This window comes from Oncorhynchus kisutch, unplaced genomic scaffold (genome assembly GCF_002021735.2).
Source record: "Oncorhynchus kisutch isolate 150728-3 unplaced genomic scaffold, Okis_V2 Okis02a-Okis13b_hom, whole genome shotgun sequence".
Classification (NCBI taxonomy): Eukaryota; Metazoa; Chordata; class Actinopteri; order Salmoniformes; family Salmonidae; genus Oncorhynchus; species Oncorhynchus kisutch.
Window position 1 is genome coordinate 6244669 of NW_022261979.1, and position 24852 is coordinate 6269520.

At 43.1% G+C, this 24852-nt stretch overlaps 1 protein-coding gene across 2 annotated transcripts; it reads right to left on the reverse strand.

Annotated features, from left to right (window-relative positions):
• Positions 1-518: 518 nt before the first annotated feature.
• LOC109876953 (TBC1 domain family member 31-like) lies at positions 519-24491 on the reverse strand. 2 transcript variants are annotated; one of them, XM_031812206.1, is made up of 22 exons: positions 23654-24491; positions 23283-23429; positions 23075-23190; positions 22708-22886; positions 22377-22528; positions 22059-22218; positions 21656-21856; positions 21333-21494; positions 20804-20883; positions 19282-19428; positions 18956-19089; positions 17806-17939; positions 17412-17591; positions 15499-15731; positions 15132-15284; positions 11829-11964; positions 6394-6486; positions 6044-6184; positions 5379-5573; positions 3702-3855; positions 2109-2261; positions 519-1209 (listed from the first exon to the last, which is right to left on the reverse strand). In XM_031812206.1, the coding sequence occupies exons 1-22, from the start codon at positions 23725-23727 to the stop codon at positions 908-910; spliced, it is 3426 nt and encodes a 1141-aa protein (XP_031668066.1). In that variant the 5' UTR covers positions 23728-24491; the 3' UTR covers positions 519-907. The 2 variants fall into 2 exon arrangements, with proteins under 2 accessions (XP_031668066.1, XP_031668067.1); XM_031812207.1 differs by having other exon boundaries at positions 519-1076; positions 23654-24489.
• Between the last annotated feature and the right edge of the window lie 361 nt (positions 24492-24852).

The following is a 24852-nucleotide window of genomic DNA, read 5'->3' on the forward strand; positions in this document are numbered from 1 at the left end:
CATTTCACTGTTAGTCTACACCTGTTGTTTACCAAGCATTTCACTGTTAGTCTACACCTGATGTTTACCAAGCATTTCACTGTTAGTCTACACCTGTTGTTTACCAAGCATTTCACTGTTAGTCTCCACTGTTGTTTACCAAGCATTTCACTGTTAGTCTACACCTGTTGTTTACCAAGCATTTCACTGTTAGTCTACACCTGTTGTTTACCAAGCATTTCACTGTTAGTCTACACCTGTTGTTTACCAAGCATTTCACTGTTAATCTACACCTGTTGTTTACCAAGCATTTCACTGTTAGTCTACACCTGTTGTTTACCAAGCATTTCACTGTTAGTCTACACCTGTTGTTTACCAAGCATTTCACTGTTAGTCTACACCTGTTGTTTACCAAGCATTTCACTGTTAGTCTACACCTGTTGTTTACCAAGCATTTCACTGTTAGTCTACACCTGTTGTTTACCAAGCATTTCACTGTTAGTCTCCACTGTTGTTTACCAAGAATCTGACAAAAACAATTTGATTTGCTAAGGTTTTATTAAAAGGTGAATGACCTGGATACCTATGCTGAGGTTAGCAAGTCAAGTCACCATCAGACCAGAGCACGACTGGTGAGTATAGTCTGTCAAAGACTGAAACTAGTCAACAAGGCAGAGATAAAATGACTCAGAGTTGATACAACAATACTTAAAAACAACTTAAATAACTAAATATACACAGGAGACGGTTGTGCTACAAATCTCATTAAGACCATGGAATGCTTTCATTGAATCCCTCTTTAACTAGTCAACATCAGGGTGGTGGTTAGAGGACAGCTGTTTGTTAAGGCAAATAATATCAGCTTTCAAACGGACAAACGAGCAGAAAACCACAAACCATTTCAGTTTCCTTTTCAAGTCTAGATATGCTAAATTAAAAAGGCACAGCAGGTGTGTTTGTGTGTCGTCGTGGTTACTGGGAGACGGTAGAGTTGGAGGTTCTGGCGCGGGCCGCCAGTTTCTGCCGCAGCTCTCTGATGTTCTGCATCAACTCCCTCTCTCTGCAGTCCAGCTCCCCTCGACCCCGGTCCAGAGAGACTGAGAAAACAAGACACCACAGGACTCTTCAGGGACTTACTGTATGGATGTACACTCAGCAAGATTAGTGGGAACACTGAATAATGTCTTGGTAGATGAGAATTCTGTTGATATTTTCTTCTGGAGTACAGACCTGTAGAAACAGTGAATGTAGATTTGTTTCTATTGGTATTGACTGTACATTTGTTTATTCCAGGTGTAACTCTGTGTTTCTATTGGTATTGACTGTACATGTGTTTATTCCAGGTGTAACTCTGTGTTTCTATTGGTATTGACTGTACATGTGTTTATTCCAGGTGTAACTCTGTGTTTCTATTGGTATTGACTGTACATGTGTTTATTCCAGGTGTAACTCTGTGTTTCTATTGGTATTGACTGTACATGTGTTTATTCCAGGTGTAACTCTGTGTTTCTATTGGTATTGACTGTACATGTGTTTATTCCAGGTGTAACTCTGTGTTTCTATTGGTATTGACTGTACATGTGTTTATTCCAGGTGTAACTCTGTGTTTCTATTGGTATTGACTGTACATGTGTTTATTCCAGGTGTAACTCTGTGTTTCTATTGGTATTGACTGTACATGTGTTTATTCCAGGTGTAACTCTGTGTTTCTATTGGTATTGACTGTACATGTGTTTATTCCAGGTGTAACTCTGTGTTTCTATTGGTATTGACTGTACATGTGTTTATTCCAGGTGTAACTCTGTGTTTCTATTGGTATTGACTGTACATGTGTTTATTCCAGGTGTAACTCTGTTTCTATTGGTATTGACTGTACATGTGTTTATTCCAGGTGTAACTCTGTGTTTCTATTGGTATTGACTGTACATGTGTTTATTCCAGGTGTAACTCTGTGTTTCTATTGGTATTGACTGTACATGTGTTTATTCCAGGTGTAACTCTGTTTTTTGTCGCACTGCTTTGCTTTATCTTGGCCAGGTCGCAGTTGTAAATAAGAACCTGTTCTCAACTGGTCTACCTGGTTAAATAAAGGTGAAATAAACGTGGTACAGACAGTCAGAAACACTCACAGCAAGTAGAGTCGTCTGAGGTGGACTGGTTGTTTAGACAGATGTTGGGACTGTGACGTTGTTGAGACTGATGAGGACCAGGAGAAGCAACAGGATTGTGAAGCAGGCCACTAGTGGAGCACGGAGACCTGGCTCTCATCTCCCACTGTTGACCTGCCAAAACATACTGTATTAGTCACCAACACCCCATACACGGCCTGCCTTAGAAACACTGAAACCTTCAACATCAACTATTAGCTTAGAGGAACACTGAAACTATTAGCTTAGAGGAACACTGAAACCTTCAACATCAACTATTAGCTGAGAGGAACACTGTAACCATCAACTATTAGCTTAGAAGAACACTGATACCTTCAACTATTAGCTTAGAGGAACACTGTAACCTTCAACTATTAGCTTAGAGGAACACTGTAACCATCAACTATTAGCTTAGAGGGACACTGTAACCATCAACTAATAGCTTAGAGGAACACTGTAACCATCAACTATTAGCTTAGAGGAACACTGTAACCATCAACTATTAGCTTAGAGGAACACTGTAACCATCAACTATTAGCTTAGAGGAACACTGAAACCTTCAACTATTAGCTTAGAGGAACACTGATACCTTCAACTATTAGCTTAGAGGAACACTGATACCTTCAACTATTAGCTTAGAGGAACACTGTAACCATCAACTATTAGCTTAGAGGAACACTGAAACCTTCAACTATTAGCTTAGAGGAACACTAACCTTCAACATCAACTATTAGCTTAGAGGAACACTGAAACCTTCAACATCAACTATTAGCTTAGAGGAACACTGACCTTCAACATCAACTATTAGCTTAGAGGAACACTGTAACCTTCAACTATTAGCTTAGAGGAACACTGTAACCTTCAACTATTAGCTTAGATGAACACTGACCTTCAACATCAACTATTAGCTTAGAGGAACACTGTAACCTTCAACTATTAGCTTAGAGGAACACTGATACCTTCAACATCAACTATTAGCTTAGAGGAACACTGATACCTTCAACATCAACTATTAGCTTAGAGGAACACTGACCTTCAACATCAACTATTAGCTTAGAGGAACACTGATATCTTCAACATCAACTATTAGCTTAGAGGAACACTGTAACCTTCAACATCAACTATTAGCTTAGAGGAACACTAACCTTCAACATCAACTATTAGCTTAGAGGGACACTGATACCTTCAACATCAACTATTAGCTTAGAGCAACACTGTAATCTTCAACTATTAGCTTAGAGGAACACTAACCTTCAACATCAACTATTAGCTTAGAGGAACACTGTAACCTTCAACATAAACTATTAGCTTAGAGGAACACTGTAACCTTCAACATCAACTATTAGCTTAGAGGAACACTGTAACCTTCAACATCAACTATTAGCTTAGAGGAACACTAACCTTCAACATCAACTATTAGCTTAGAGGAACACTAACCTTAGGTGACAGGACTGTAGTGTAGTAGTGTGGGTGGTGGGGTAGAATACTCAGCATACTGCAGATAGATATAGAATGTATAGAGGACCTGACTGCCTATTCTCTCCACAACATATATTTCTATGGGGCTGGGCTCACTGAGTGAGTGGTCTTGGCTCCTGCGGAGGTTGTCTCTGTGCTGCTCGTTCTCCTCTTCCTCCTGGCTGAAGAAGACTCTCCTGTTGGCCTCGGCTGTGGCTGCAGCCTGCCTCTGCTCCTCTAGCTGGGCCTTCTGAGACACCACCTCCTCCCACTGAAACGCAGAATGGCTGAATAAACTGTACACCTCCTGCTGAACACACTGCACACCCCCCCCCCTCCCGCTGAACACCACCCCCTCCTCTGCTGAACACCACCCCCTCCTCCGCTGAACACACCCCCTCCTCCGCTGAACACACCCCCTCCTCCCGCTGAACACCACCCCTCCTGCTGAACACCACCCCCTCCTGCTGAACACCACCCCCTCCTCCGCTGAACACACCCCCTCCTCCCGCTGAACACCACCCCTCCTCCCGCTGAACACCACCCCTCCTCCCGCTGAACACCACCCCTCCTCCTGCTGAACACCACCCCCTCCTCCGCTGAACACCACCCCCTCCTCCCGCTGAACACACTGCACACCTCCCGCTGAACACACCCCCTCCTCTCGCTGAACACACCCCCATCTCCCGCTGAACACCACCCCCTCCTCCCACCATAAATCAATCCTTCAGTTGATCAACAGGTACAGTAACTAACAGGACCCTCCATGACCAACTGTATATACTCTCTACATCACCTACCCTCTGTCCCTCATGACCTACTGTATATACTCTCTACATCACCTACCCTCTGTCCCTCATGACCTACTGTATATACTCTCTACATCACCTACCCTCTGTCCCTCATGACCTACTGTATATACTCTCTACATCACCTACCCTCTGTCCCTCATGACCTACTGTATATACTCTCTACATCATCTCCCCTCCTACCCTCTGTCCCGCTATGTCCTCATGACCTACTGTATATACCGTCCTCTACATCATCATCTCTCCTCCTACCCTCCGTCCTCATGACCTACTGTATATACCCTCTACATCATCTCTCCTCCTACCCTCTGCCCCTATGTCCTTCTGACCTACTGTATATACCCTCTACATCATCTCTCCTCCTACCCTCTGTCTCTCCACGTCCTCATGACCTACTGTATATATCCTCTCTACATCATCTCTCCTCTTACCCTCTGCCCCTATGTCCTTCTGACCTACTGTATATACCCTCTACATCATCTCTCCTCCTACCCTCTGTCTCTCCACGTCCTCATGACCTACTGTATATATCCTCTCTACATCATCTCTCCTCCTACCCTCTGCCCCTCTACGACCTCGTGACCTACTGTATATACCCTCTACATCATCTCTCCTCCTACCCTCTGTCCCTCTACGACCTCGTGACCTACTGTATATACCCTCCTCTACATCATCATCTCTCCTCCTATCCTCTGTCCCTCTACGTCCTCATGACCTACTGTATATACCCTCTACATCATCTCTCCTCCTACCCTCTGTCCCTCTACGTCCTTGTGACCTACTGTATATACCCTCTACATCATCCTCTCTCCACGTCCTCATGACCTACTGTTTATACCCTCTACATCCTCTCTCCTCCTACCCTGTCCCTCTACGTCCTCATGACCTACTGTATATACCCTCTACATCATCTCTCCTCCTACACTCTGTCCCTCTACATCCTCATGATCTACTGTATATACCCTCTCTACATCATCTCTCCTACCCTCTGTCCCTCTACGTCCTCCATGATGTTAACTAGCTGCTGCTCCTTGGTGAGGGTCTCTCTGTGTAGTCCAGCCAGATGGTGGTAGTGTCTGTCCCGGGCTGCATCCTCCTGGTCTAGACGCCTCATCACCTCAGCCTGCCACTCGGTGTCCACTCCCAGCTGGCCTGCTTCAGCTAAACACTCCTCTAGAACCTGAGACGGGGAGGAGGTCAGTCTCTCTCTCCAGTCATTGTTTAATAACTCCCTATATTTCAGTCTAGAACCTGAGACGGGGTGGAGGTCAGTCTCTCTCTCTCTCCAGTCATTGTTTAATAACCCCCTATATTTCAGTCTAGAACCTGAGACGGGGAGGAGGTCAGTCTCTCTCTCTAGTCATTGTTCAATAACCCCCTATATTTCAGTCTAGAACCTGAGATGGGGTGGAGGTCAGTCTCTCTCTCTCTCTCTCCAGTCATTGTTTAATAACCCCCTATATTTCAGTCTAGAACCTGAGACAGGGTGGAGGTCAGTCTCTCTCTCTCTCCAGTCATTGTTTAATAACCCCCTATATTTCAGTCTAGAACCTGAGACGGGGTGGAGGTCAGTCTCTCTCTCTCTCCAGTCATTGTTTAATAACCCCCTATATTTCAGTCTCTGGAAGTATACAGTAGATGAACGCTCACCTTCTTGGTTCCCAGGCTGACGTCAGTGTCGTTGTTAAGGAGGTGTTGGAAGGTGGTTTCCTCGACCTCTGACCTGTGTCTCCTGGTATCCACCTCTGCTCTGACCTCCTGAGTCACACGCACCTGCTCCTTGGCCAGTTGCTACATCACAAGGATTACACGGTGACATCACGGTCTGGTGAATGAAGACCAAGCCATATTGTAGCTGGACAGCGTTAAAATGGCCAATGTTAAATGACGTGTGGTGTCTTAACTTTATGCTGCCCGGAATAGAATGTGAATGACGAGATGGTGTTTGTCTCAGGGGCAGGTCTCTGCACATTGTTGCTGTGATGAGGACAGTCACTGACCTGTTCAAACAGCCGTCTCTGTGCTTCCAGCTCCATCTGTCTGACTTGTATATCCTGTACTGCTGCTGCCGTCTCCTGGTCTCTGGTGTTCATCTGAGCCCAACAAACACACCATACAGTAGAGGACATATAGGACACCCCATTATAGACAGAGGACATATAGACACCCCATTATAGACAGAGGACATATAGACACCCCATTATATACAGTAGAGTACATATAGACACCCCATTATATACAGTAGAGGACATATAGACACCCCATTATAGACAGAGGACATATAGACACCCCATTATATACAGTAGAGGACATATAGACACCCCATTATAGACAGAGGACATATAGACACCCCATTATATACAGTAGAGGACATATAGACACACCATTATATACAGTAGAGGACATATAGACACCCCATTATATACAGTAGAGGACATATAGACACCCCATTATAGACAGAGGACATATAGACACCCCATTATATACAGTAGAGGACATATAGACACCCCATTATATACAGTAGAGGACATATAGACACCCCATTATATACAGTAGAGGACATATAGACACCCCATTATATACAGTAGAGGACATATAGACACCCCATTATATACAGTAGAGGACATATAGACACCCCATTATATACAGTAGAGGACATATAGACACCCCATTATAGACAGAGGACATATAGACACCCCACTATATACAGTAGAGGACATATAGACACCCCATTATAGACAGAGGACATATAGACACCCCATTATATACAGTAGAGGACATATAGACACCCCATTATATACAGTAGAGGACATATAGACACCCCATTATATACAGTAGAGGACATATAGACACCCCATTATATACAGTAGAGGACATATAGACACCCCATTATATACAGTAGAGGACATATAGACACCCCATTATATACAGTAGAGGACATATAGACACCCCATTATATACAGTAGAGGACATATAGACACCCCATTATAGACAGAGGACATATAGACACCCCATTATATACAGTAGAGGACATATAGACACCCCATTATATACAGTAGAGGACATATAGACACCCCATTATATACAGTAGAGGACATATAGACACCCCATTATATACAGTAGAGGACATATAGACACCCCATTATATACAGTAGAGGACATATAGACACCCCATTATATACAGTAGAGGACATATAGACACCCCATTATAGACAGTAGAGGACATAGACACCCCATTATAGACAGTAGAGGACATAGACACCCCATTATATACAGTAGAGTACATATAGACACCCCATTATATACAGTAGAGGACATATAGACACCCCATTATATACAGTAGAGGACATATAGACACCCCATTATATACAGTAGAGGACATATAGACACCCCATTATATACAGTAGAGGACATATAGACACCCCATTATATACAGTAGAGGACATATAGACACCCCATTATATACAGTAGAGGACATATAGACACCCCATTATATACAGTAGAGGACATATAGGCACCCCATTATATACAGTAGAGTACATATAGACACCCCATTATAGACAGTAGAGGACATATAGACACCCCATTATATACAGTAGAGTACATATAGACACCCCATTATATACAGTAGAGGACATATAGACACCCCATTGAGGACATATAGATACCCCATTATATACAGTAGAGGACATATAGACACCCCATTATAGACAGAGGACATATAGACACCCCATTATATACAGTAGAGGACATATAGACACCCCATTATATACAGTAGAGGACATATAGACACCCCATTATATACAGTAGAGGACATATAGACACCCCATTATAGACAGAGGACATATAGACACCCCATTATATACAGTAGAGGACATATAGACACCCCATTATATACAGTAGAGGACATATAGACACCCCATTATAGACAGAGGACATATAGACACCCCATTATATACAGAGGACATATAGACACCCCATTATATACAGTAGAGGACATATAGACACCCCATTATATACAGTAGAGGACATATAGACACCCCATTATATACAGTAGAGGACATATAGACACCCCATTATATACAGTAGAGGACATATAGACACCCCATTATAGACAGAGGACATATAGACACCCCATTATATACAGTAGAGGACATATAGACACCCCATTATATACAGTAGAGGACATATAGACACCCCATTATATACAGTAGAGGACATATAGACACCCCATTATAGACAGTAGAGGACATATAGACACCCCATTATATACAGTAGAGGACATATAGACACCCCATTATATACAGCAGAGGACATATAGACACCCCATTATATACAGTAGAGGACATATAGACACCCCATTATATACAGTAGAGGACATATAGACACCCCATTATAGACAGTAGAGGACATATAGACACCCCATTATATACAGTAGAGTACATATAGACACCCCATTATATACAGTAGAGGACATATAGACACCCCATTATATACAGTAGAGTACATATAGACACCCCATTATAGACAGTAGAGGACATATAGACACCCCATTATATACAGTAGAGGACATATAGACACCCCATTATAGACAGTAGAGGACATATAGACACCCCATTATATACAGTAGAGGACATATAGACACCCCATTATATACAGTAGAGTACATATAGACACCCCATTATAGACAGTAGAGGACATATAGACACCCCATTATATACAGTAGAGTACATATAGACACCCCATTATAGACAGTAGAGGACATATAGACACCCCATTATATACAGTAGAGTACATATAGATACCCCATTATATACAGTAGAGTACATATAGACACCCCATTATATACAGTAGAGTACATATAGATACCCCATTACATACAGTAGAGTACATATAGACACCCCATTATATACAGTAGAGTACATATAGATACCCCATTACATACAGTAGAGTACATATAGACACCCCATTATATACAGTAGAGGACATAGACACCCCATTATATACAGTAGAGTACATATAGACACCCCATTATATACAGTAGAGGACATATAGACACCCCATTGAGGACATATAGATACCCCATTATATACAGTAGAGGACATATAGACACCCCATTATAGACAGAGGACATATAGACACCCCATTATATACAGTAGAGGACATATAGACACCCCATTATATACAGTAGAGGACATATAGACACCCCATTATATACAGTAGAGGACATATAGACACCCCATTATATACAGTAGAGGACATATAGACACCCCATTATAGACAGAGGACATATAGACACCCCATTATATACAGTAGAGGACATATAGACACCCCATTATATACAGTAGAGGACATATAGACACCCCATTATAGACAGAGGACATATAGACACCCCATTATATACAGTAGAGGACATATAGACACCCCATTATATACAGTAGAGGACATATAGACACCCCATTATATACAGTAGAGGACATATAGACACCCCATTATATACAGTAGAGGACATATAGACACCCCATTATAGACAGAGGACATATAGACACCCCATTATATACAGTAGAGGACATATAGACACCCCATTATATACAGTAGAGGACATATAGACACCCCATTATATACAGTAGAGAACATATAGACACCCCATTATAGACAGTAGAGGACATATAGACACCCCATTATATACAGTAGAGGACATATAGACACCCCATTATATACAGTAGAGGACATATAGACACCCCATTATATACAGTAGAGGACATATAGACACCCCATTATATACAGTAGAGGACATATAGACACCCCATTATAGACAGTAGAGGACATAGACACCCCATTATATACAGTAGAGGACATATAGACACCCCATTATATACAGTAGAGGACATATAGACACCCCATTATAGACAGAGGACATATAGACACCCCATTATATACAGTAGAGGACATATAGACACCCCATTATATACAGCAGAGGACATATAGACACCCCATTATATACAGTAGAGGACATATAGACACCCCATTATATACAGTAGAGGACATATAGACACCCCATTATAGACAGTAGAGGACATATAGACACCCCATTATATACAGTAGAGTACATATAGACACCCCATTATATACAGTAGAGGACATATAGACACCCCATTATATACAGTAGAGTACATATAGACACCCCATTATAGACAGTAGAGGACATATAGACACCCCATTATATACAGTAGAGGACATATAGACACCCCATTATAGACAGTAGAGGACATATAGACACCCCATTATATACAGTAGAGGACATATAGACACCCCATTATATACAGTAGAGTACATATAGACACCCCATTATAGACAGTAGAGGACATATAGACACCCCATTATATACAGTAGAGTACATATAGACACCCCATTATAGACAGTAGAGGACATATAGACACCCCATTATATACAGTAGAGTACATATAGATACCCCATTATATACAGTAGAGTACATATAGACACCCCATTATATACAGTAGAGTACATATAGATACCCCATTACATACAGTAGAGTACATATAGACACCCCATTATATACAGTAGAGTACATATAGATACCCCATTACATACAGTAGAGTACATATAGACACCCCATTATATACAGTAGAGGACATATCGGACACCCCATTATATACAGTAGAGGACATATAGACACCCCATTGAGGACATATAGACACCCCATTATAGACAGTAGAGTACATATAGACACCCCATTATATACAGTAGAGGACATATAGACACCCCATTATATACAGTAGAGGACATATAGACACCCCCTTATATACAGTAGAGGACATAGACACCCCATTATTGACAGTAGAGTACATATAGGCACACCATTATATACAGTAGAGTACATATAGACACCCCATTATATACAGTAGAGGACATAGACACCCCATTATAGACAGTAGAGTACATATAGACACCCCATTATATACAGTAGAGGACATAGACACCCCATTATAGACAGTAGAGTACATATAGACACCCCATTATATACAGTAGAGGACATAGACACCCCATTATAGACAGTAGAGTACATATAGACACCCCATTATATACAGTAGAGGACATAGACACCCCATTATAGACAGTAGAGTACATATAGACACCCCATTATATACAGTAGAGTACATATAGGCACCCCATTATATACAGTAGAGGACATAGACACCCCATTATAGACAGTAGAGTACATATAGACACCCCATTATAGACAGTAGAGTACATATAGACACCCCATTATATACAGTAGAGTACATATAGACACCCCATTATAGACAGTAGAGTACATATAGGCACACCATCACATTACACACAAAATAAAAGGATGGAATGAATCTCTTCTTTCAATATTAAATACAGGGAGGTGACTGAAGTGAAAACAGACCTTCCTCTGTATCTGCTCGTCCAGTCTGTGTAGATCAGTCAGTCTCTGGTCCTGCTGCTGTTTCAGGAAGCGTCTCCTGGCAGCATCCATCAGCTGGAGCTCCTTCACCTTCAACTCACGCTTCATGGCTGTTAACCTGGAGACACATTATAGACTGTCAGAGAGACTAACCTGGGGATACATTACAGACTGTCAGAGAGACTAACCTGGAGACACCGACTGTCAGAGAGACTAACCTGGGGACGCATTACAGACTGTCAGAGAGACTAACCTGGAGACACCAACTGTCAGAGAGACTAACCTGGGGACGCATTACAGACTGTCAGAGAGACTAACCTGGAGACACATGACAGACTGTCAGAGAGACTAACCTGGGGATACATTAGACTGTCAGAGAGACTAACCTGGAGACACATTACAGACTGTCAAAGAGACTAACCTAGGTCCACAGATGATGCAATCTCAACCACACTGCACACTGCCCTAACCCATCTGGACAAGAGGAATACCTATGTGAGAATGCTGTTCATCGACTACAGCTCGGCATTCAACACCATAGTACCCTCCAAGCTCGTCATCAAGCTCGAGACCCTGGGTCTCGACCCCGCCTTGTGCAACTTGGTACTGGACTTCCTGACGGGCTGCCCCCAGGTGGTGAGGGTAGGCAACAACATCTCCTCCCTGCTGATCCTCAACACTGGGGCCCCACAAGGGTGCGTTCTGAGCCCTCTCCTGTACTCCCTGTTCACCCACGACTGCGTGGCCACGCACGCCTCCAACTCAATCATCAAGTTTGCGGACGACACAACAGTGGTAGGCTTGATTACCAACAACGACGAGACGGCCTACAGGGAGGAGGTGAGGGCCCTCGGAGTGTGGTGTCAGGAAAATAACCTCACACTCAACGTCAACAAAACTAAGGAGATGATTGTGGACTTCAGGAAACAGCAGAGGGAACACCCCCCTATCCACATCGATGGAACAGTAGTGGAGAGGGTAGCAAGTTTTAAGTTCCTCGGCATACACATCACAGACAAACTGAATTGGTCCACTCACACAGACAGCATCGTGAAGAAGGCGCAGCAGCGCCTCTTCAACCTCAGGAGGCTGAAGAAATTCGGCTTGTCACCAAAAGCACTCACAAACTTCTACAGATGCACAATCGAGAGCATCCTGGCGGGCTGTAACACCGCCTGGTACGGCAACTGCTCCGCCCTCAACCGTAAGGCTCTCCAGAGGGTAGTGAGGTCTGCACAACGTATCACCGGGGGCAAACTACCTGCCCTCCAGGACACCTACACCACCCGATGTTACAGGAAGGCCATAAAGATCATCAAGGACATCAACCACCCGAGCCACTGCCTGTTCACCCCGCTATCATCCAGAAGGCGAGGTCAGTACAGGTGCATCAAAGCTGGGACCGAGAGACTGAAAAACAGCTTCTATCTCAAGGCCATCAGACTGTTAAACAGCCACCACTACATTGAGTGGCTGCTGCCAACACACTGACACTGACACTGACTCAACTCCAGCCATTTTAATAATGGGAATTGATGGGAAATTATGTAAATATATCACTAGCCACTTTAAACAATGCTACCTTATATAATGTTACTTACCCTACATTATTCATCTCATATGCATACGTATATACTGTACTCTATATCATCGACTGCATCCTTATGTAATACATGTATCACTAGCCACTTTAACTATGCCACTTTGTTTACATACTCATCTCATATGTATATACTGTACTCGATACCATCTACTGTATCTTGCCTATGCTGCTCTGTACCATCACTCATTCATATATCCTTATGTACATATTCTTTATCCCCTTACACTGTGTATAAGACAGTAGTTTTGGAATTGTTAGTTAGATTACTTGTTGGTTATTACTGCATTGTCGGAACTAGAAGCACAAGCATTTCGCTACACTCGCATTAACATCTGCTAACCATGTGTATGTGACAAATAAAATTTGATTTGATTTGATTTAGAGACACATTACAGACTGTCAGAGAGACTAACCTGGAGACACATTACAGACTGTCAGAGAGACTAACCTGGAGACAGACTGTCAGAGAGACTAACCTGGAGACACATTACAGACTGTCAGGGAGACTAACCTGGAGACACATTACAGACTGTCAGAGAGACTAACCTGGGGACACATTACAGACTGTCCAAGAGACTAACCTGGGGATACATTACAGACTATCAGAGAGACTAACCTGGAGACACATTACAGACTGTCAGAGAGACTAACCTGGAGACACAGACTGTCAGAGAGACTAACCTGGGGACACATTACAGACTGTCAGAGAGACTAACCTGGAGACAGACTGTCAGAGAGACTAACCTGGAGACACATTACAGACTGTCAGGGAGACTAACCTGGGGACACATTACAGACTGTCCAAGAGACTAACCTGGGGATACATTACAGACTATCAGAGAGACTAACCTGGAGACACAGACTGTCAGAGAGACTAACCTGGGGATACATTACAGACTGTCAGAGAGACTAACCTGGAGACACATTACAGACTGTCAGACTAACCTTGGAACACATTACAGACTGTCAGAGAGACTAACCTGGGGACACATTACAGACTGTCAGAGAGACTAACCTGGGGATACATTACAGACTGTCAGATAAATAAACCTTGGAACACATTACAGACTGTCAGACTAACCTGGGGACACATTACAGACTGTCAGACTAACCTGGGGATACATTACAGACTGTTAGATAAATAAACCTTGGAACACATTACAGACTGTCAGACTAACCTGGGGACACATTACAGACTGTTAGATAAATAAACCTTGGAACAGGGAACTCAAGTCTATTTCATCTTAATTAGTGACATCACATTTGATGGGCCTGTACCAAGTCATTTATGAGGATCAATAACTATGACATGGGAGTGTCACATTACCTCAGAATGTACTCCTCATACATGATGCAGACACAGTTCTGGCTTGGAAAGGGGGGGGCTAGTCAAATTGTACAACTGAATGTATTCAACTGAAATGTGTATTCCGCATTTAACCCAACCTCTCAATCAGAAAGGTGCAGGGGGCTGCCTTAAATTAACATCCACGTCTTCGGCACCCGGGGAACAGTGGGTTAACTGCCTTGTTCATGGGATTCGATCCAGCAACATTTCGGTTACTGGCCCTACACTCTAACCACTAGGCTACCTGCCTGCCCCTACACTCTAACCACTAGGCTACCTGAATGATTGATGTGGTAATAAATTGGCAGACATAGATGACTGTCTGTTCTCTGACCTGGTTCTCTGTTCAGCCAGCTTGCTCTCCTCCTGCTGTAGGATGTCCCTGCGTTTCTCCTCAGCCTGCTGCAGTATCTCCTGCTGGGTGTACCATGCCTCGTCCTCAGCCTGCCTCTGAACCGCCTTCGCACGCAGCTCCTGCACCGCCTGCCTGGAGAGACACGCACACATATCTGACACTGTTCTTTGACACAAATACTGAAGAAGGCTTTGACCGAAACGTCCGTGTCAAGCCTTTCCCCCCTTGCTACTGCAAGAAAAACAGAGATAAGATATTAAGAGTTTGACTTTGTGTGAACCTTATCGTCTTTGCCAGTGTTCTAGAATGCCACAGAAAGGATAAGATGGCAATGATATAATCTGACCTCTCTCTGAGGTAGTCCACTTCCTGTTGGCGTATCCTCTCTCTCTCCTGAGACTGGTACTCCACTATGTAGGTGGGGTACTTGTTGAAGACAGGGTACTGTCCCCTGGTCAGAGGCTGAAAGTCATCCAGCATGTTCCTGGGGTGGATGTCTGCTGGGGTGCTCTCCATCAGCCTGTAGGTCTCCTTTATCACGGAGCTGACGTCCAGGTTGTTACGGTGATGGAAGAAATACTGGGAGGGAGAGAAAGAAGGAGGCAGGGAGAGAATCAAGGGTGCATTTTCCCTTCATGAAGAAGAAGGTACATATACTGTAGCTGCAAGCAGCAATGAACAGGGTTCATAGGATGGCAGAAAGGACATCTGGGTAATAGTTACGATATCAACGCCAAACTGAATAGGGTTCATCATGGTAATGTCTCTGATGACCCTAAAAAGTTCCACGTTGATAGGCCCTTGTGGAGTGGATTTACAAAGGATTTAAAATGGACTCTTAAATGTTGATTTCCTGATTGAGCAGTCACTTCTTCTAGTCAAAACCGGCAGACCTGCCCTGAGAACAGTGTGAATATCCACTCAGTGTGACAGTGCTTTGATGGATCCTTGAGGCAAATTTGTTCAGCATGAGAAAAGTCACCTACATACAAAGTTCCAAGCCTCTAGGTCAAGGGGAATTCAACTGGGGTGAACACATTGTGGATGACCTACCTACAGTAGAAAAGAGGAGAATATCTTTATTCTAACGATGTCAACTGTATTTCTCAACTCCTTATAATGAGCCAATCACACTCATTGGAGCAGCTGACAAAAGGCTTTGAAAAGCCCTTGCTAATAGACTACCAGTACGACAAGTACCGATGGCTGCTGGTAGGATTTCTGGACTTCATCTTTTTGCCACCACCACACTAAACAGCTGCTCTTAGGAAAAAGGACACTTCCTCTTGCAATTATAAAATGTGTTGAGGTCAAAATAATGAAACACTATTTAGCTAATCTATTCATTTAAAAAAAATGTTGATTACTTCTCCTTGACATTATCATTCACCTGATGATAAGACATGTGCATTTAATTATTATTACTTTTGCTAATGTATGATGGGGGTCCCTGGGAGGGGTTCTGGGAATGGGTCCCTGGGGAAGGGGTCCCTGGGAGGGGTTCTGGGAATGGGTCCCTGGGGAAGGGGTCCCTGGAGGGGGTCCCTGGAGGGGTTCTGGGAATGGGTCCCTGGGATATTTTTTTATTTATAAAAATTCAGCTTTGCTGTGAACAACTAATAGATTAGACTAGAGTAACCATGTTAAAATGATGCTCTGTTCTTCAATATTCATCCTTAATATACAATTCGGAGACTGTCGCAGTAGTCATGACAACATATATAGTGGCATATAGTCATAACATGAAGTCATATAAAGGGCCTAACCAATGAAAGTGTCCCTTCCCATGGTTTACATAAAACATCTTACCGTAAACCTTCCCATGGTTTATATAAAACATCTTACCGTAAACCTTCCCATGGTTTATATAAAACATCTTACCGTAAACCTTCCCATGGTTTATATAAAACATCTTACCGTAAACCTTCCCATGGTTTACATAAAACATCTTACCGTAAACCTTCCCGTGGTTTACATAAAACATCTTACCGTAAACCTTCCCATGGTTTATATAAAACATCTTACCGTAAACCTTCCTATGGTTTATATAAAACCTCTTACCGTAAACCTTCCCTATATAAAACCTCTTACCGTAAACCTTCCCTATATAAAACATCTTACCGTAAACCTTCCCATGGTTTATATAAAACCTCTTACCGTAAACCTTCCTATGGTTTATATAAAACCTCTTACCGTAAACCTTCCCTATATAAAACATCTTACCGTAAACCTTCCCATGGTTTACATAAAACCTCTTACCTCAAAGTCCTCTTTGTGGCTGCAGAGCAGTAGTGGGGCTCGGCAGCAGGTGACATATGAGACCACAGATACCAATAAGAAGGCAGGATGGTTAGAGAAGACGTTGTCAAACAGTTTGAGCCACTCATCTCTGGTCAGCACCTCAGAGAACAGAGTCTCTAACAGGGGCCACACATACAGCTGGAGGAGAGGGAGGGGAGATAGAGGTTATTAAAGAGTTTCAGACACTTTTCTCTGGTCAACATCTCAGAGAACAGAGTCTCTAACAGCGAGTGGAAATGTATCACTGAACGCTTGTAATGTGGGAGCAGATAAAATAACAACCGTACAATACTAGTGTCATTACAATACAGTTGTAAGGAGAGTTTAAAAAGAGATCTCCTGGTCGTCTCACCTGAGAGGTGACTCCACAGTCGATGAGGTGCTGCAGCAGTTCCTTGTCATGGTGAGCCAGAACATTCTCTGCCATGCTCAGTACATTGAGAGGAGGGTTGGGGAAGTATTCAAACCAGTGCTGGCACCAGTTCACTGCAAAGGACAAACAAAACTGTCAAAACTCTATTTTACAACCAAAGGTACATAAACAAGGTACACTAAAAAGCAAACTGAAAAAGTGACAAATATTCAGCAACGCGAAGTTAGCAAACAGGGCCGACATGAAAGGACAAGTGAAACATGATTCAGTTTCTAGTAGTGTGTATACTGTGTGTACAGTGTGTATTGTGTACAGTGTATACTGTGTGTATTGTGTATACTGTGTGTATTGTGTATACTGTGTGTACAGTGTGTATTGTGTACAGTGTATACTGTGTGTATTGTGTATACTGTGTGTATTGTGTATACTGTGTGTACAGTGTGTATTGTGTACAGTGTATACTGTGTGTATTGTGTATACTGTGTGTATTGTGTATACTGTGTGTACAGTGTGTATTGTGTACAGTGTATACTGTGTGTACAGTGTGTATTGTGTATACTGTGTGTACAGTGTGTATTGTGTATACTGTTTGTACTGTGTGTACTGTGTGCACTGTGTGTACTGTGTGTACAGTGTGTACAGTGTATACTGTGTGTACTGTGTGTATTGTGTATACTGTGTGTATTGTGTATACTGTGTGTATTGTGTATACTGTGTGTATTGTGTATACTGTGTGTATTGTGTATACTGTGTGTACAGTGTGTATTGTGTACAGTGTATACTGTGTGCACTGTGTGTACTGTGTGTACAGTGTGTACAGTGTATACTGTGTGTACAGTGTAAACTGTGTGTACAGTGTGTACTGTGTATACTGTGTATACAGTGTGTACTGTGTGTACTGTGTATACTGTGTATACTGTGTGTACTGTGTGTACAGTGTGTACTGTGTATACTGTGTGTACAGTGTAAACTGTGTGTACAGTGTGTACTGTGTATACAGTGTGTACTGTGTGTACTGTGTATACTGTGTGTACTGTGTGTACTGTGTGTACTGTGTATACTGTGTGTACTGTGTATACTGTGTGTATTGTGTATACTGTGTGTACAGTGTGTACAGTGTGTACAGTACCTATAGTGGTGGAGACCACTTCAAAACAGAGCAGTGGGTTATTCTGGAAGAGCTTGACGAAGGGAAACGCCATCAGAGGGAGGTAGTCTGTCTCTCCAAAGATGGCCGCCCAGTGGGCTAGTGCAGACAACACTCTGTAGGCAGACAAGAGATGGAAATGACAGCACTGTCAGATACACCCATCACAATAATTAATCATCAAAGACGTTTTGATAAAAATTGAAGAACCATTAGCTCCTACTATGAATAATTCCATCTGATCTGAAGGTGCCCAGGCCAACATGCCAGCAGGCCCATAGTGCCAGCCAGGTAAGTGGTAAGTATACCGTTGAAGTCCCCGCTGCAGTTTGTGGCTCTTGATGGGGTATCTCTCCTGGATGCTGAGGTAGGCAGAGTGCAGGCCTTTATCGGTCAGACTGCTGAAAGCTGCGTGGTTCTCTGGTAGACGCAGGAGGGACCTCCACACAAACATCCTGACAAATAAAACGCATGATCATCATAATGGAACCCGTTTACCGTAGTGTCTAAAGGAGCACCGTTTACCGTAGTGTCTAAAGGAGCACCGTTTACCGTAGTGTCTAAAGGAGCACCGTTTACCGTAGTGTCTAAAGGAGCACCGTTTACCGTAGTGTCTAAAGGAGCACCGTTTACCGTAGTGTCTAAAGGAGCACCGTTTACCGTAGTGTCTAAAGGAGCACCGTTTACCGTAGTGTCTAAAGGAGCACCGTTTACCGTAGTGTCTAAAGGAGCACCGTTTACCGTAGTGTCTAAAGGAGCACCGTTTACCGTAGTGTCTAAAGGAGCACCGTTTACCGTAGTGTCTAAAGGAGCACCGTTTACCGTAGTGTCTAAAGGAGCACCGTTTACCGTAGTGTCTAAAGGAGCACCGTTTACCGTAGTGTCTAAAGGAGCACCGTTTACCGTAGTGTCTAAAGGAGCACCGTTTACCGTAGTGTCTAAAGGAGCACCGTTTACCGTAGTGTCTAAAGGAGCACCGTTTACCGTAGTGTCTAAAGGAGCACCGTTTACCGTAGTGTCTAAAGGAGCACCGTTTACCGTAGTGTCTAAAGGAGCACCGTTTACCGTAGTGCCTAAAGGAGCACCGTTTACCGTGGTGTCTAAAGGAGCACCGTTTACCGTAGTGTCTAAAGGAGCACCGTTTACCGTAGTGTCTAAAGGAGCACCGTTTACCGTAGTGCCTAAAGGAGCACCGTTTACCGTAGTGTCTAAAGGAGCACCGTTTACCGTAGTGTCTAAAGGAGCACCGTTTACCGTAGTGTCTAAAGGAGCACCGTTTACCGTAGTGTCTAAAGGAGCACCGTTTACCGTAGTGTCTAAAGGAGCACCGTTTACCGTAGTGTCTAAAGGAGCACCGTTTACCGTAGTGTCTAAAGGAGCACCGTTTACCGTAGTGTCTAAAGGAGCACCGTTTACCGTAGTGTCTAAAGGAGCACCGTTTACCGTAGTGTCTAAAGGAGCACCGTTTACCGTAGTGTCTAAAGGAGCACCGTTTACCGTAGTGTCTAAAGGAGCACCGTTTACCGTAGTGCCTAAAGGAGCACCGTTTACCGTAGTGTCTAAAGGAGCACCGTTTACCGTAGTGTCTAAAGGAGCACCGTTTACCGTAGTGTCTAAAGGAGCACCGTTTACTGTCGTGTCTAAAGGAGCACCGTTTACTGTAGTGTCTAAAGGAGCACCGTTTACTGTAGTGTCTAAAGGAGCACCGTTTACTGTAGTGTCTAAAGGAGCACCGTTTACTGTAGTGTCTAAAGGAGCACATTTGTATGTTGCTGCCCCTCGTTAAAACTGTGACACATTGGCCCCGATTCCTGATTTGTAGTTAGTTACCTGTATTTAGCTGGATATTCTCCAAATGCCTTCAGTAACGTCACAAGTCTCTTCTTGTTTAGACCGTCAGGCAGTTCATTCTGAAAAAGAAAAGCCACAAATCAGTTGAATGCCTCACTTGATTCAAAAGAACATCATTCAAAATGTGGGATGAGGAAAACCAATGGTAAAATCATTAGACAGCTTGGCTCCAGACCAGAGAAGTAAATAAGGTCATGCTATTATACGGTCACTATGAGATTATACCACAAGTATCTATGCTTCTGTCTGCCATGTGTTTCTGCATGCTCTACAGGTGTAGGCTCTTAATTTGAGGCAGTTTGCTACAGAGGGAAAATAATCCTGGAGCAACAGGAAATGTGAATTACAATATTGATTATAATTAATGGATTTTTTTTTGTAGGGGTCAAAATCTGACATTTTCAAGGGGAAATTACAAACTTCAGAAGCCTTTTAAAACCTTGAATACAAGTTTTCATTTCCTGTTGTGCAACAAAAGAGTGATCCAATGAATATCCTACATCTGTACCTCTTTATCCTCTGTCATGGGGACAGCTGGAGGCCTCAGGACTTTAGTCTTGACCCGTCGACCAGAGTTTTTGGCCGGCCGCTGGACCCCTTCTGACTTCACCTTCATTGTCAGAGCGGAACACTCTCCACCAGACACCACTTTGACCAGGGACGGAGGAGGCTAGGAGAGGATGACGAGTGGCTCAGGGGAAGGCAGAAACATGACTGATGTGTGCTAATGTAAAAACTACACAGATGAAACGAAGCTGCCAGGGTCATTCAGTCAAATTCAAGGACACGTGTCAGATGAACGGCCTTTCTAATCACTCTGATGATTGCTACCTTGTTGTAGTCCTGGGTCAGACACTGAACACTGTAGATGTTTAGGCTGCCGTTGTCCATTATCGTGACAATATGGCGTCCGTTGGGACTGACGGTGGCTGAGGTGATGGCGTCATCATGGGATCCGATGTTGAAGAGCAGCTTGCAGGTCTGGATGTTGATGAAACGCATCACACCATCCTGACTCAGCACCCCAAGAGTCTGAAGAACAAAAACTAAATGTTGTCTAATTTTCCAACCACCGAGACAAATGAAGCATGTTCTCCAAAATACCTCAGTATCAGATAGCATTGGCTGTACATTGGCTGCTTGTTTTGGCAAGGGTTCACTTGAAAAAGAGATGTAAAACTCAATGTGACTTCCTTGGTTAAAGGATGAATAAATAGAATGAATGAATACATACCTGGCTGGCCCCACCATCGAAGCTGTCTGGTAGGAACTCCAGCTGTCTGACAGTGCGGACCTTGGGAGGCATCTGGACCACTCTAAGCAGCTGCCTGGTGTCCAGACACCACAGATGGAGAAGGTTGGATCTGCCCCCTGCAGCCAGAATCTTCCCATCACTGTCAAGAGAACACAGATGGTTTTAGGAGGACATCACTGGTACTGAACATCTGCTTTGTTGTTCAGGGCTTATCTGTAATTGTCATAGCCCCACAGACAGACACACTTTTGTATATTAGACTTCCACTCAACCGTTCAAAAACACACACACACACACCGTGTGACAGCAAATGCCTTGTAGTGTATCCTGGGTCCCTCATCAGGAACAGGCAGCTGGTATTTGCAGAACAACGTGTCACTCTCCCAGGCAAAGATGGAGTCATCGTTGAAACAGCTGAGGATGGTGTTCCCCAGAGGAAGAAAGAACACCTAGAAAAAAATAACACACACAGTTAAAATGAATTTTCACAAATTCAGATAAATTGTTTAGAGTTCTACAAAATGTAAAATATAAAAAGGCACTGTATGAATTTTGCCATTATGTATTCATTGTACTGTCAAATCTGAAAAATGAAATGATTCAGTTGTGTAAATGTGAATGATCTAACCCTCTGTATGCCGACAGACTGGCGGACATTGAGTTTCCTCTTCCTCTGGAAGGTGTCCAGGTCCCAGAGCTGAGCCGTGTCAGCTGATGTACTGATGGCGTAGCGGCCAGAGCCATGGACCGACACGGAGGATACCGCCCCCTCGTGACCTCTCATCCAGCTCACCAGCTGCTTCGTATCTGACGGAATCAAACAATCAATCAATCACTTTTTTTGTTCCAATTGGCAAACACCCAGCAAAAACTCCATTATCTGATGGAATCATTGGTCTTTCAACATACACAGAAGATGACTTTACCCTCCTCAATCAGCTAATCAGTTCCTAACCTTTTGGAAAACAATTAAGCAGTAATGTAAGGAGGCAAACCTTTGTCAAAGCACTTGATGGAGTAGTCTGCAAGAGCAACCAAGAATTCCGTTGTTCTGCGCAAGTTGAAGGCCAAGGCAGTGCATGCTTGACCGGTTTTCTGGACAAGTCTAAACCTGGAGAGAGACAGAACAGGTATGAGCACGGCCTGCACCAGTAAGAGTATTGCAATGCAATATTGTGGTGTTGACAGTGTGACATACTGCACCTGTTTCTGGTGATGTCTAAGACATAAATATTCCCATGGTGATCTCCAGCCAGGAAAGAGTCCCCTGTAGTGTCAAAGGTGACATGAAGGAAGCGGACTGTTTTGGACTGGTAGGCAGCTGCACTGCGAATCACTGTGACCATGATACTGTTAAAGCAAAAACTGTTATTGTGGTCTACATACAAGATGCACGTCTAGCTGTCAGACAAGAATGCAAAGCACAGCTTCTATTCAAGATATGCAGAAACAGACACTAGCATTCCCCTCTCGTTTACGATCAACAACACTCAACAGCCAGGCTTCACTATCACAAGGTGATGGAGCCTCAACAAGTGAGTTATGAGCTAACGTTATCCTTTGAAACGACCTACCCAGTATTACTTGGTGTTGGTTTTCGATGCCATACTTTTCCCTCCTCCTTGTTTCCAATGTCGGTCGTTTGCATTTTTTTTATGAGCAGAATTGGGGATATGATACGTTTGGATCTAGCTAGCTAGTGAGTTAGCAGTGGTAACTAATTCACTGTTAATTAGCTAGCCTGAATACCAGCCTATCGTCTGGCGGTCTGTACAGCGCGAAATTTGAAATAACACGTTATTGCTGGTCTCCAATCGCAAGAAGAGCATTCACACGCATATTATCGAGCAATCAATATCGCGCAAAATTATTTATTGAGTACAAAACTCAAATGAAAGCCATAATATTATACATCTATTATAAATCTGTCTTCAGTTAGAAAGTTGTCAGCGGTTATCTTGTCGCTTCTTGAATGACGTCCCGAAGGGGATGTAAACAGTAGCAGGAATTGTGGTTACTGGAGTTCTCTATGATCAAATAGGTTAAATTGGAGGATTGGAGGTTTGAAACACTCTGTGTAGATGTACCACAGTTACAAACGAATAAATGTGATTGTTCTATAGTCATTACTGCTAATTATAAGGGGGTGCATAACATAGCCATAGGCCATGAAGGTGGACAAGGACCAATGCCGTGCCAAGTTTTGGTTTAGAAAAAAGTATGATAGGCGGACACTTTCTCAAGGTGATCACAATACAAGATCAAATGTATCTAGCTAGCTACAGTATTTGACACCTGTCTTATTTTCCTGCACTCTTAGCAACGCGGTTCTAATTATATACACTAGCGTTGCTTTCAATTGTATTGAGACAAAATATCTTAAAGGATCATATTATTAAACAGACTTTCCAAACGTGGGTCTGTTGTAGACCCACTTCCTCTCTGCTGACCTCATGTCAAAATAAAGGTCCTGCACGTGCACCATTAGTGGAGAAAAAATTTATAACTTGTAGGGGACTTTTATTTTGACATTAAGTAAGCAGAGAGGAAGTGGGTCTACAACAGACCCACGTTTGGTAAGTTTGTCTCAAATTCCCAAGCCATAATGACCAACCGTCCTGCCCAATGCACAGTAGGTTCAAATGCAATTGTATTTAACTTCTGGCTTCCCACGGAAAGTTTTTGTGCAACCCAATACAATTGAAAGCAATTCTACTGTATGTAAATACTACACCCGCGTTGATAAAAGCACCTACCTTAACCACAGGAATAG